The following is a 14,083-nucleotide window of genomic DNA, read 5'->3' as shown; positions in this document are numbered from 1 at the left end:
GGGCTAGATTACTTTTGAATATTTTCAGAATTTCTTCTTGTAAGCCTGGGCCAAGCATTGCCGCCCAGCTTATCAATTAAACCAGATTTTGCAACCATCTCTCTCTAACTCCCATGCCAATTTGTGTGTGTTGGTGCAAGAAGGAAAAAAAATCACAAGGAAAGACCGAATGCAAACTAAGTCACCAGCATTGCGAGCCATTTCAATGTACCAAATGACTTCAAGACTATTTTCCATGTAGATTGCATACCACAACTAAGATCCTAATAGCAACCACTTATGCTAAACAGGTTAAAAGAAAAAATATCAAAGCTGAAATAAAAAACATAAAAGCAATTATAATTATACAAAATATGTAGTTTTCAAAGGCAATCTCATGTTAAGTAGGTTGGTTAAGATGACAAAACCTTTGCAGGTCCAGCAGCATGAAGAATGTTACAAGCTTCCAAGCCATCTCTTTCTGAAGCAATTCTGTATATGAACAAATGAACCAAATTTGGGTTATCCTGCATAGTATATATATATATATATATATATATATATATATATATATATATATATATATTTTTCCCTAGAAGTGTACATTTTATTGATACCATTGAATATGTATAAACACACACACACACACACACACACACACACACACATACAGAGAAGAAAACCAACAAGGTCGAGGAAACCTACCAAGGTACAGGAAAGGCAAAAGAAAATACCATCCTCCCCATCATTTAAAGTTTCAGGCTTTCAGAATTTCTCGAACAAGTCGGTTGTGACCAAGACCAAAGCAAATCATTTTTCCTGAATGTTGCTCTGATGGAAGAAAGAGAATAATTCAAAGCTTGCCAACTTATTTTGCATCTTGGTGTTTGTGGAAGGAGAGGAATGCCCACATCTTCCAAGGGCAAGAATTTACATCTAATGTTAATATATCTTCTTTAGGGCTTACTTTCTTTTGGTGTAAGTTATTCCTTGAATTCAAGGGGTAATTTTATGAGGATTTTCTTTTCAGATGGGGGGATGTGTGTTGTAATAGTGTTGAAAGGACTTTAGTCAGTCATCTCAACCACACGCGTGTTTGTCTTCTGCTTCAACAAAATTGTAACTTACCAAAAAAAAAAATATATATATATATATAGGATTGTATTATAGATCTAATCATCTTTCCTTCAAATACCCTATTGTTTGTTTACATCCAAAGGCTCCAAATAATAACAAAAGGAACCTCCAACATCTGCCCTCTGGAATAAAGCTAAGTGTGCCAACTGCCAACTACTAAAGATCACACCAAACCTAAGAAGAATTATACAAATACAATGTCGACTGAAATAAAGATCCCCAAACAAGTCTTGCTAGATCACAATGAAGCAGGAGATGATACAAAAAATCCTAATGGTCTTGCACATGGGACAAGAATTCAAAAAAACATTCCAACGGTGAATCCAATTATCAATAGTCAAAAGTATAAGCTAAAGAGAATCCAGCAAAAATAACTATTTTAAAAACTATTCAAGAGATCGGTAGCATGAGTTAGATCCATGTTGGTTAAAGCGTGTATTACACACGATTCCGTTATACCTACGATTTTGACTCCATAAGGACTTTAGATGATGGACTTTCATATAGTCTATTTAATATAAGGCCATTGATTTCAATGGCTTCCATGGAACTAGGTTCAAAACCAGTCTTCATCACCAACATCAATCACTAACTCGCTTCCCTAGAAAAAATTGCTTAAAAGGGAAAAGTATGACTTGGAAATATTACCTCAAATTTGTCAACTGTTCTGCTTCAAATTGGTTAGGAGTCAACATTGAAGCCACGGGAACAACCTTGAAATAAGAAATGATAATAAAGCATAAAACTGTTAAAATCAATTTCAACAATGAACTATTACCTATTAGGTGAAACACAAATTCTTGTCTCAATCCAAGATTAATAATTTGCACATATATTTGAATTGTACAAATTGTAGCTTTACATCAACAGGGTGAGATTTCAAGAAATTTATGCAATTTTCCTATAGTACTAAAATGGATGCATATGCATTTAAATTTTTTTAGAAATAGATCCCAATAAAATTTGAGAAATAGCTAAGAGACTACGATATTCACATTTTTCTTTATAGGTGTAAGTGTGAAGGTAGGGTTTTGATCCCAGATTTGCCATATTACCAACAGACCCTACCACCTCGCCAAGGTGGCACATTCAAGAAATAATAAGTGATAAGTGATTTTAATAAAGAAAATGATAAGTGATTGTAATGTTAGTTTATGAAAAGCAAAAAAGTCAAAACATAGCATATGACAGTAAAACAAGTTATGAGCAACATAACGTGTTATAACCTGTTGGATCAACACATTTGTTCAAGGAATAGATATTTGAAGAAGTTTAATGTTAAAAAGATATCCATTTGGTGCAAAAAAACCTTGAAAATGTTAAACAGATTTTTTGTTTCTTTGTTGGTGATCAGCATCAATGTTCTTTGTGAGGTACAGCGTTTTCTTACTAGTTTATGTCTGTCTTGCTCTCTCGTAATGGAAGGAAAAGGAGAAGTTAAAAGTAGTATCTTATCTTCCACTGACTATGTAGGTTTTCAAGTCACTTATATTAAACTGAATGGTGCAAACTACTTGCAATGGACTACCTCCATAGAAGACATAAGTTGAAGAATTTAACATCAACTAGGCTGACACAAAATTATGTCACTTCTCGACTAGGAGGCCAAAGATGCTCAAAATCAATCCCTTTTATGGAACATTACAGAACCAAAGATTAGTTGCAATGTAAAGAAGTTTGGGAAACCATTAAGGAAATTCACTCAGGTGAGAAATTCACTTGGACCAGTTGCAATGTAACGTTCTTTCAAGTTATGACAATGAAAATGGACAATTCTGAAATTGTTCAACTTGTAAACCACTTTTGATTAGGCTAAAAATAACAAAATGAGCTGAATGAGTTGGAAGGTTGTTCACATGAATGCTAGGTTTTTCAAAGAAATATAACCTCAAGCCACAATAACTGTAATGGAATTTAAATAGTAGAAGAATGGAATCAATGAAAAGCTGACATTGGAAAATATTCAATTTATTAGTTAAAATGCTCACCTTTTCACGATATACGGATACTAGCTCTGGAGGGACATAAAGCTTTCCTTCATCACCCATTACTGGATCACAAACTGGACATGAAATCCTCTATTAAAACAGAGACTACAAGTTTCCTACAATAATCTTTAAATTCATAAGTTGATTCCTATATCCTTGAAGTATATATATAATCAAACACAATGGTTGACCACACTCAGCTACAATTTTGTAGGGTATAAAAATTGAAAAAAGGAGTTGAATCCACACAATCCTACTTTATTGTCTTTCCTCTCATCCCACCTCTAAGTTTACTATCTTTCCTCTTTTACACCCTTTAACCCCATAGAGGATGCATATGCCTTAGGCACATGCAAACTCTAGCATATATATAAACAGTTACATATAAGAAACAAAATTCGTGTATCTGTGATAAAAAAATTATGATCAGAAGAAAGTAATAAAGCATTCTACTTATAAAAATTCTTGGCATTATGGTCCTTATTGTTGCTTCCCATTATCCTTCAAAGACAACCAATAGGGAGGATTTTATTCCAAGAAGATGCAAATCAAAGATGGTCACTTGATATAGAGCTTTGGATCCCCAAATAAATTAATTTGGGAAGAATACATTGCCACTATTTCAGGGTAAAGAGTAAAAGACTTGACCGAAAGTGCTGCATCTCAATTCCATTTCCACTCTTTTATCCTCGGGCTCTACATAAACGGATAACAGATATGTGCACAATCAAACTAGCTACTACCTCCATTTCCCAACCATTCAAGTTTCTTTTGAGCCTGGATTACAGGAAACTAAACCGTCTAACCAATTAAAAAAACTTTGGATAGGAAGATTTTTTGAAGGAAACCAAGCAAATGTCAGGGAACTTAGAAATATTCAAGCATATTTTTCCTTGGACCCATAAGGAAACATCCCCTTTCGATCACTGTGGAAATGGAAATAGTAAAGTTTTTTTTCATCAAAATATGTCGAAATTTATTATCTTGACTACAATGCAAAAAGGGACTGGTATCATTTCCAGTGTTTAGAAGAAATTTGATAGATGAAGGAGTCGCAGAATGCATAAACTTGTTTAACTGGCTTGAGGACAATTTTATTCATTCTTAAGGGAAATGACCAACATATTTGGAAGTAGAATTCTATTTTTGTGATTCTGTTTCCTCTTTTTGATATCCATTTCTGATTTCTCAGGTGAAAGATAACCCGGTGAGAAATTTTGGGAAAAATGTTACCTCTAAGGGCAAAAGTTTTTCCCAAATGGTAAGGTTGGAATACATTCTCACCATATGTCAGCTAACCTATAGAAGACAACTTATTACCCCAAATCAGGTTGTTATATGCAATAATGAAGAAAATTGTGAGAACCATCTTTCTTGTATAAATGGAGCTAGAGAAATGAAGAGTTTCTTTTTAAGGTTTATCTAGACCAAGTGGACCTTTTCCTGGGTTAGATTGTGGTCCCTATGAAGCTACCTGGAATATTAAGGCTCTGAGAAGCATCCTAATAACACTGTTGTTTCGGAGAACATTGGTAGAATGGATAACCAATAACTAATTTTCCTTAAAGGTAATATTAGTTATCTTAAAGGAGGGTGATAGTTAAGGACATGTTCAGGAGGTGGAAAGTAAATGTTAGCGTGGAAAGGGATACAACTTTCATGTAAATGAAGTATATTACTGATAAATTTATCATTATAACAGTAGGAAAACACTATATAGACATGAAAATAAACTCATGTCACCAAATTACAACCACTATTTGAAGATGAAAATGAAGATCAATAGCGTTCCAGTATAATTTGGAATCTGAAAGCCTGGAAGATAAAAACAACTAATATTATAAATGGAAATTATAATCATCATTACATTAACTACATACACCTTAACATGTAAAACATTTTAATGAATAGACTATTAATATATCCAAATAATTAGAACATAGACAACTGTGTGTACGTGCTAATATGCTTAGTCAAATGGAATGTTAACCTGAATAATAAATATTCTACGCCATTCAATTAAGATCAGACAATGTAGTGTATTTGCCTATATATATATATGCAAACCTTATTGGCACAATGGTACGTCAGTAATTTGCATATTCAAAGGTTATTTTGGTCATTTTATAAAAGATTTTAAATTCATTGTATATTAACCACTAGTCAAAGATGATTAATTTTGGTTAAGGAGGGAAGACGCAAAAGTTGATTTTCCACTAGGGGGTTGTGATGATTATCATTTTTTTATAAGTAAAATGTTTATTTCAAAAAGGAAAACAGAATGTACACAAGGCAATTGATGTGACCAACCTAAAAAACAAAAGCATCTAACTGGAGCACACAGCCTCCCACCTAAAAATAAACTCTTCAAAAGAAAAAAAAAATTAACAATCCTAAAATGCTTAAAAAGAACTCTTGACAAAAAGGCTTCCACTCCTTGAAAAACTCTCTTGTTCCTCTCCAACCAGGTTCTCCAACTCACTGCAAATGGAACTATCTCCACAAAATCTTCTTCCTACCAGAGAAGCAAGAAAGATCTCAACCTTTAAAAAGAGACAGAACTGTCTTTGGGGCCGTTCAGCTACAATCAAAGAGAGTTAGGAAATGAGCCCTAAGAAACGAGGTTAAACGACAATGCAACAAAATATGTTCAAAGCTCTCCCCATTAGATTTAGACAAGAAGCAAAAGTTTGGCATTACAAATCCTCTAAAACGAGACAGAACTATTATTGTCATCTCTAGAGATGAAGATAATCTAGTGATGAAGAAGAATAAGGATGGTTCGCTGTCAATCATTCATTTGCCCTTTGATTGACAATCAAAGAAATCCAATTTTCCGACTTCCTTCATTTGGGGTTCCAGATTTCGAGGCAAAGTGTATTTCTCTGTTTGGTCCGCAATTTGGACAAGATTTTCAGGGTATCACCTTTCTTCTTTAGAATCATCATTTTAGATGCTTGTTCCAACTTCATGTAAAGCCAAGATTCGTTTAGCCTACTCCAAATCCTTAGGATAAGACTTTGATGATGATGTTAATAAATCCTTATGTTCATATAATAATAAAAAAAGAGTGAGTTTGTGCTTTTAATCACTACAATGCGGTCCTAGAACCCCAGATAGATGGGGTGTATCCTATTGTGAAGACAACTTCTAACATTACAAATGTGAAGCGTACACAGGTTTGTCATTTGCAGTGTTTTTGTTCCAAATAAATCCCCATCCATCATTTCATTTAAAATTTAATGGAGGGACAGGATTTAAGAACCAATCCCATATGATCAAGATAAGCTGACAGTGGAAATAATGATAATTACAGGTTGAAATGGGTTTACAACTTTAATCTCAAAGCAAGTTCAATAAACCAAAATCTATAAATTTAAAACTTTTTTAATAGACTAGCGAGTAAATCTATGCTGCTGGAAGACAGGAAGTCCCATTATGAAATTGGGGCCAAGTTATAACTTTTGTTCACTCCAATACATATTGCAGAAAAAGGTCAGATCTACTAACCATATGTTAATTCTGGATTGACTGAACGTATCTTATCAACAACTTGCAATACAGTGTTTAAAAATGAAACTGAACCAATATAACCTGCAAATATGCCAAAATCGGAGTTATGGTTACATGAAATAAATCAAACCGCTCAAGGAAAAGATAAACAATGGGAATAGCAATACCATGGCCTGATTGAAAAAATTTCATAGCAAAAGCATTTCATATGATACAATAACACAAACTTCCATCAAAGCTTGTGACTTCATGGAAAATTACTGCCAAAGAAATGGATTCCCAACAGAAACAAAAGAATAATAATGTAAAGGCCAGCCTTAAACAAGATTGCAAAAGGTCTTACATAACCTACATATCATCATAGCCTTTCATCAATTCCCTAACCTTTTGAATCTATTTGTTGTAAAAACGCATACTTGTAATCTTCCCTTGTTTATGTCTTGTTTTGGCAGGGAAATAGGGTCACTCCAGTTATATTTTGATGTATAAGTAAGGAGGAGTTGCATACCGAACACAAGTCCTAAAAGAAAACCCTATTTTCTCTTGCTCCTCTCTCTTCTTTTTTTCTCACTCTTCTTTCTAACTCTAACTAGATTTCGACTTGGTATCAAACTGTAAAAATAGTCCAAACGTTCTAACCATACGGACATCATCATGTCACATGATTGACATCAGTAACAGTATATCCAATCTAGGCGTGACAAGTAACAATAGATAGATCTTGACTTATAGAGATTTGATTATTTTTCTAATTTTAATGAGAGCTGAGGAAATTTCACCCCTCTCCATCAAAACCTAGGATAATAATCAAATTTTCAATTTTCTGATTGCTGTGGATGTAAAAGACGATTTCAATTGATAAAATGTGTTGTTGTCAATGGGTTGGGCCAGGTTCGGACAGGGCTTTAATTGGACTGATCTAAATCAGACTTTAAAATTCTAACCCAACCCAACCCGTCTAACGGTTAAGCCGGGCCTTCATGGACAAACTACCTCACCGCATATATCCAAGCCTAGTCCGGCCTGGCCCATCAAAATTAAAGTATAATGTTTGGTGGGAAGAAGAATTTTTTTTTTTAATAGGCAAAAAAAATATATTACAAAGGAAGTCGAGGTGACCAGCCACAAAACCTACAAAGAAAACAAAGAACCAAAAAGGAAAGGAAAAAAAATTTACAAAGCACACAAGGAGTCCCACTTAAATGCAAATTCCTCAAAGAGAACCCCTTTAAAAGAGACATCCAACTTGCACCAATGATAAAAAAAAAAACCCTAAGACCGTCAAAACCATCTCGTGAATCAAACTCTCCAATCCCAAGAAAATTCTCTTATTTCATTCCTTCCAAATGCTCCAGCAAATAGCAAATGGGAGTAAGCACGGAGATTTCCTCCTAGTGAACATATTAAAACCCCAACTTAGACAAAAGGATTTCGATGAAGCGGATGGACCCAACACACATGAACACCACCAAAAAGTCAGACCAAATTTTGGAAGCAAAGAAGCAATGTAATAGCAAGTGATCAACCGTCTCCCCTCTTGTCTTGCACAAAGGGCAAAAGTTAGGAGTAACAAAACCCCTAGAAATGAGGTGGTCTAAAGTCAATAACTTATTGGAAGCCGCTAACCAAGCGAAGAAGGATATTTTAGAAGGTACCTTAGAACCCCAAATGATTTTTATAGGGAAGGAAACTAAATTTTGGGGTTCTAGAGTAGCCCGAAAAGTTTCATGTCCATTCCCAATTGTCACTCCCTGATTGCTCTAAGCACTGCAGATCCAGAATCAAAGATAGGTCGGCTACCTCTTGAATTTCCCGATCGTTAAAAGACCTTCTAAGACCCAGATCCCAAGAAGTACCGCTACTAGAGTGGTTCAAGAGAGCCGAAACAAGTAACTCCTTTATTGCCCCTAAGTTCATAGATCAAGAGAAATTGTTGCTCACCGCACCAAATGTCCTCCCAAAAATGAACACAATCCCCACTTCCCACTCTGTAAACAATCCACTTTGGAAACTCTTGACACCCTTTTGTGATTCCTTTCCACACTCCACAACCATACAAGATTTCACATCCCCACTCTCCACCCTAGCATCTTCTCCCCAAACTTAGCCTTGATTACTCTTCTCCACAAACTATTCTTTTCCCCGCCAAACCTCCACAGTCATTTTCCAAGTAGAACTTTATTGGAAATCTTAAAACCTTTTATTCCCTACCCTCCAACCTTTTTAGGAAAACATGCCACTTTCAATTGACTAAGTGATATTTCATTTTCCTCTCTTTATCATTCCACAAAAACTACGTGACTATCCTTTCTAACTTTGTCTCACACTTTTAGGAATGGAGAACAAAGACAAGTGGTAAACCGGAATTGAACTCAAGACCTCCTATATAGGACATTTGAACAACTAGACCAAATATTTTTTGATGATTTTATATATATAAATATATATATATAGATATAAAATATATCTATTATATAGGTAAGTCAGGTCCAAGCCACACAACAGGCCTAGACCCAACCCTAAATTTTAAGTGGGCTTAAACCAGCACGACCAGACCCAATATCTAAATGGACTTAAATACAATATCCAAACCTAATCTATACCGAGACGGATTGGACCAAAGCCCTAGTTAAATGGTTATTGTTTAATCCATTTGATATCTGTTTTATTAAACAAAACCCGTTTGGTCAAGTTTGGATGAGCAATGAAGAAGTTATGTGGATTTCTCCCTGCTATATTTATTGCCCCTGCCATCATAGTCACATAGTCGGAGTAATGAAAAAATATTGTGTGTGTATATATATATATATATATATATATATATATATATATAGATATATATATATATATATATATATATATTATATATATATATATTAAATAGAACATTTAAAAACGGTTGGGCATCATGCCGGTTGAGTGGTTCCCCTAAGTTCGTTCCTATTACATGAGGAAACACCAAACAAGAAGGCATCGTGCAATGCTAAAAACAAGTAGTAGCTCCCATAACTGATAATAAATCAGAAAGTTTCATTTATCTCACCCATAAGAACCTGTTGACGACTCAAAACATAAGCTATTTCTGGGAACAACCAATGCATATGTAATATAAGACATGTACTAGTATCAATCAAGGCTTAAAATGTTGTCTTGAGACCATGTTTTGGTCAATAGGAAAACCAATACAATCTTTTCCAAAAGATAGACAATCTAAAGCATTGCATGTTTTCAGGTCAATGTTTCGATCTGTTCTCAACCAAAATCAGAATGTTTTAGCCAAAAAATCTGAGATAGTATGAAAATATAAATCACACCAATAACCGTGCTCTACCAAGCCACATCTCCATACTCAAATAGGCAAATAGAAAAAAACACTAAAAGGCTAAACTAATGTGGAAACCAAATTAATAATAATACCTGTCAATAAATGAGTGTAATATAGCAACCCATTCGCTTCAAGGCCTTCAATAAGATCCCACAGCTGTTGCCCATTTAGAACTTGGCCTTTAAATGTTGGATATCCTGCATAAACCCCATGACTTTCCTTACATCCAAACTAGGATTTATGGAGCCATGAACCTATACAGGTTGAGAGACAAACTCACACTGTATTTCAGGCCTCTGAGTTATGAAACTGTTCGAAGTGATATAAAGCAGCTTGCCTGTGTGATTAGAGAATTGCACGGAGTTGATAGGATCCACATCGTATCCAAGAAGTTGAAGAGGAAAGACAGCTGATTTGTTGCCAACATATCCCTAGAGACGGAGATGATGTGAAATGAGCAAAGACAAAGCAATAATGTAACATCTAAAATTTAAATCTGGAATGAAGCAATAATCTAGAGTACTTCTATTGCCACACCGACTTTTACTAACAGCACCCCAATTCTATGAATTGGGGTGCTGTTAGCAAAACTTGGTGACAATAGAATCTCCCATAATCTATTACTAGAAATATTTTTCACCAATTCTTTTTGTTCTTTATTTTTTCCAGGTCGGCCTGACAAATAATGTTTACTAGCATTTCAAGAAATCAACATAAATAAATAATAAAGGATAAAATAATAATAGCAGTAAATCCATTTCCGTTCTACAATTCACTCTGAGCATGAATTCACTTTCATTAATATTTTTCAGTGGCACGATATAGAAGGTAGGGAATGAATGCTAATCATAATCACCACAAATACTAACTCTCATAACTCAAGCATGAATTTATCTCCAAATAAAAGAACATGAGATTTGGCAAGAAGGTCCACTCGTTCATCTAAAGGTACATTATATTGTGGATTCTTGGTGCAAGTAAAATGTATCACTTTACAATCCTAGAAGTTTTTCATTTTTTTTTCTTTTTCCAATCTTAGAAAAGAAAGTAGTTGAAATTTGAAATTTCAAAGCTAAACCTTCCATTAGAATTAAGATAAGAATGTCGTCAATAAATTGGGAGAAATTTAGGAATCATTGCCCATGTTCCATCTTTCCCATTTAGCACCAACAGTGTACACTTCTGCCACCCCTCATTCATTCCTGGCAGCCACAACGACTTTTTTTGTTTGACTTGTTCAAGCTAAAGACAAACTATAGCGACAAGATTACAATGTCTTTTTATTTCTTTCTTTTTTTTTCAAATAGTTAGAATATCTTACAGTCAAAACTCAAGACCATAGTATTATATTTTGACATATTTTCATGAAATATACTAAAATATTTTCATTTCTATATGAATCGGTAAGAAATTAAACCAACAATTTCTTTGTGTATATATTTCAGTGGAAATCACAAATCATTTCCCGCGTTGCGTTATCCGACACGCTTGTTTGTGGGGGAAGGGTGTATCCATGGGGATTAGTCCCACTTCCAAAGGGGTGGGCACACCCTGTCGCATAAAAGAAAATCACAACTCATATTGCAAAATACTTTGGTCAACAGTAAATTTCAACCAAAATAACAAATTTTCAGTTATAAAAATACAAAAATCCAGTGGAAATATTTCAATAAATAGTATAGCTCAACTAAAATTCAATTGGCAATTTCTTTCCATATGTATATTTTGATGGAAGTGAGTATCCATTTCATGAAATATTTTGGTTAATAATAAATTTCGAACGAAACAATCGAATTTTAGTTATAAAACTGAAAGTATTTGGTAGAAATATTTCTTTAATATTAAAATGAGAAAAGGCGGAGTAGAAATGGTTCAACAACAAAATTTGGATCTCACAAATGCCCCCACCTATACAATTAAAGCTTAATATAATCGAGGTCATTTTGGTCAAAAATCAAGAAAATTGCAATCCACGACCCTATAATCAAGTTGGTTAGTATTCAAAAAGTTTAAAACAACCTTTCTACCATATAATCTTCAAAATCCTTTCAATAAATAATTCTAATTTACAAAGAAGCCATTTTGATACACATGTGTTTGCACATGCCACCTTCTAATTTATAAATAATAAAACTCGGCCAAAATAGTCCTTTGGACAAAACTATTCTAAAAACTATTGATAAAATTAATATAAAAAAATAACAAAAGTTATCAGTAACTTGTAGGAACGAACTTGTAAAGTGCACATACTTATAAATAAATTATGATAGTTGGGTATAAGTATATCATTTTAATTTTAATTTTAATGTATTTTAAGCATATCAACACATTCTTATAAGCTCATGCCTACAATCATCCATGTTTTAATTAGTTAGACACATTAGAAATTTTTGAGGATATTTATAAATACAAATAAATAAAATATGAGTGAACGTAGTATTTGACAGTATTTAATCTGAGAAAGTGCTTTATATATCGAGGTTCTTGTAGTGAATGTGGCATTATTGTTTAATTTGCCTATCAAATATTATAATAAAAAAATTGTCCATCAAACTCTAAACTATCTTCTCCAATACGTAGCAGAATGTCGTTGATCTCCATTTTCACCAAATATGGTTGTTTATCATAATTTGATGACGTATTATGAGTATTGATCATTTCTTGGTGTAGGACATGTGAAGAAGATTTCTTGGAGCGCTTGGATCGCCAAAGTCCAAGCAACAGCAAGACTAAACATACTAGTAGAAATCATGGACCTTGGAGTCGGAATCATGCGACAAGACCCATTATTAAATGGAATCATCAAGATCTTCAAGATTATGGACTTTTCATTTTTAGGCTTGAATCCTTCGTTTACTCCTTTTTTTAGACAATTTTGCTATTTGGAAAAAAATTTATTAATAACTTTAGTTATAGAAGTTAGAATCGCACACCGTTGATTCTGTCTTACTTCTAGGGCTTATCAATGTTCATTCTTAGGTCGAATTTACTATTTTTGGTAATTTTCTATTTTTGTGTTTTTCTAGGAATGGAACACTTTTTCTATAAATTGTATTGTAACTCCAACGGGGAGACATCTTTGATTCAACAAAATTTCTTCCAGAGTTCTGTATTATCTGGTGGATTCCAGGTGACCAAACCACTAATATTTATCAATAAAATAAATAAAAAAACACTGTCACCACCACACAAAATCTGTTAAGATCAAAAAGCTTTCCTCAAAGATTTCAAGACTGACTTCTTTTTATTAAAGTAATTTTTTTCCAAAATAAATATTATCAAAGCAGGTGCATGCAACATTTACAAAATTATTATCATTTCCTTATCATAATTTCTTGAGATCGCCACAATCGCTACATAAAAATCCAGAAAAAAAAAAAAAAAAAAACTGAAATTAGTGAACAAGGAAAAAAACCTTGTTTGCTTTCAGATCATCAGAAATAAAAATAAGCAAAAAATCAGCTAAGAGAGAGAAACATAAAAAAATACTGAAATTAGTGAACAGAGGGAAGCTGTTTTGCTTTCAGATCATAGGAAGTAAAAGAGAAAATAACCAAAAAAAAAAAATCAGCAAAAGAGAGAGAGAGAGAGAGAATCGAAGGAGCGAAATACCTGAACAGTGTGAGATTGAATGCTGAGAACTCGGCCTGTTGAGGATGGAAGAGCTAACGAAAGAATGGGAGGCGCCATTAACGATCTTTCCTCGCTCTTCGAGCTGTAAATTCAGGTAATTAAGAGTGAGGAAAGATCATCAAAAGAAAATTAAAGAAAAAGCGCAAGAGAGAGAGGCACCTGAAAATGAAGCGTTTTAGGTTTCCTGCGCACTTCGAGCGGTTGACAAGGTTGAAACGCAACATGAGAGAAGAAGAAAGGTACAGGAAATTTTATATTTAAATATAGGAAAAATTACTTAATAGACCCTGGTTTTTGAAAAAAAAAACTCGTCCGACACCGAGACATATCGCCCGAGTTAACTCGGTATTGGAGTTGAACAAGACCAACTCAGAAACTTATTTGAGATGTCCACTTATCGTAAGATAAGCGAGATGTCTCAGACAAGCTTTTATAAAATCTCATCTGAGACAAATGATACCTAACTGCAATAAATAAATCACGAGACAAACGATATGTATTGGACAAG

At 33.9% G+C, this 14,083-nt stretch overlaps 1 protein-coding gene across 1 annotated transcript in view; it reads right to left on the bottom strand.

Moving 5' to 3' along the window:
* The window catches only part of SOS4 (pfkB-like carbohydrate kinase family protein), a 32,880-nt gene extending 19,058 nt beyond the window's left edge, over positions 1-13,822 (bottom strand). Inside the window, exons 1-8 of the mRNA XM_086447300.1 lie at positions 13,735-13,822; positions 13,555-13,657; positions 10,280-10,373; positions 10,035-10,139; positions 6,615-6,698; positions 3,105-3,178; positions 1,765-1,829; positions 408-471 (exon numbers count right to left, since the gene is read on the bottom strand). Coding sequence (XP_086303426.1) covers positions 408-471; positions 1,765-1,829; positions 3,105-3,178; positions 6,615-6,698; positions 10,035-10,139; positions 10,280-10,373; positions 13,555-13,657; positions 13,735-13,799 — 654 coding nt within the window. The 5' untranslated portion in view covers positions 13,800-13,822. The remainder of the gene's footprint in view (positions 1-407; positions 472-1,764; positions 1,830-3,104; positions 3,179-6,614; positions 6,699-10,034; positions 10,140-10,279; positions 10,374-13,554; positions 13,658-13,734) is intronic.
* Positions 13,823-14,083: the final 261 nt, after the last annotated feature.

The sequence above is a fragment of the Akebia trifoliata genome, chromosome 7 (genome assembly GCF_017979445.1).
Source record: "Akebia trifoliata isolate Shusen 1 chromosome 7, ASM1797944v1, whole genome shotgun sequence".
In the NCBI taxonomy this organism is placed as follows: Eukaryota; Viridiplantae; Streptophyta; class Magnoliopsida; order Ranunculales; family Lardizabalaceae; genus Akebia; species Akebia trifoliata.
Note: the sequence above shows the minus strand (reverse complement) of the source record. Positions and strands in the feature narration are given on the sequence as shown.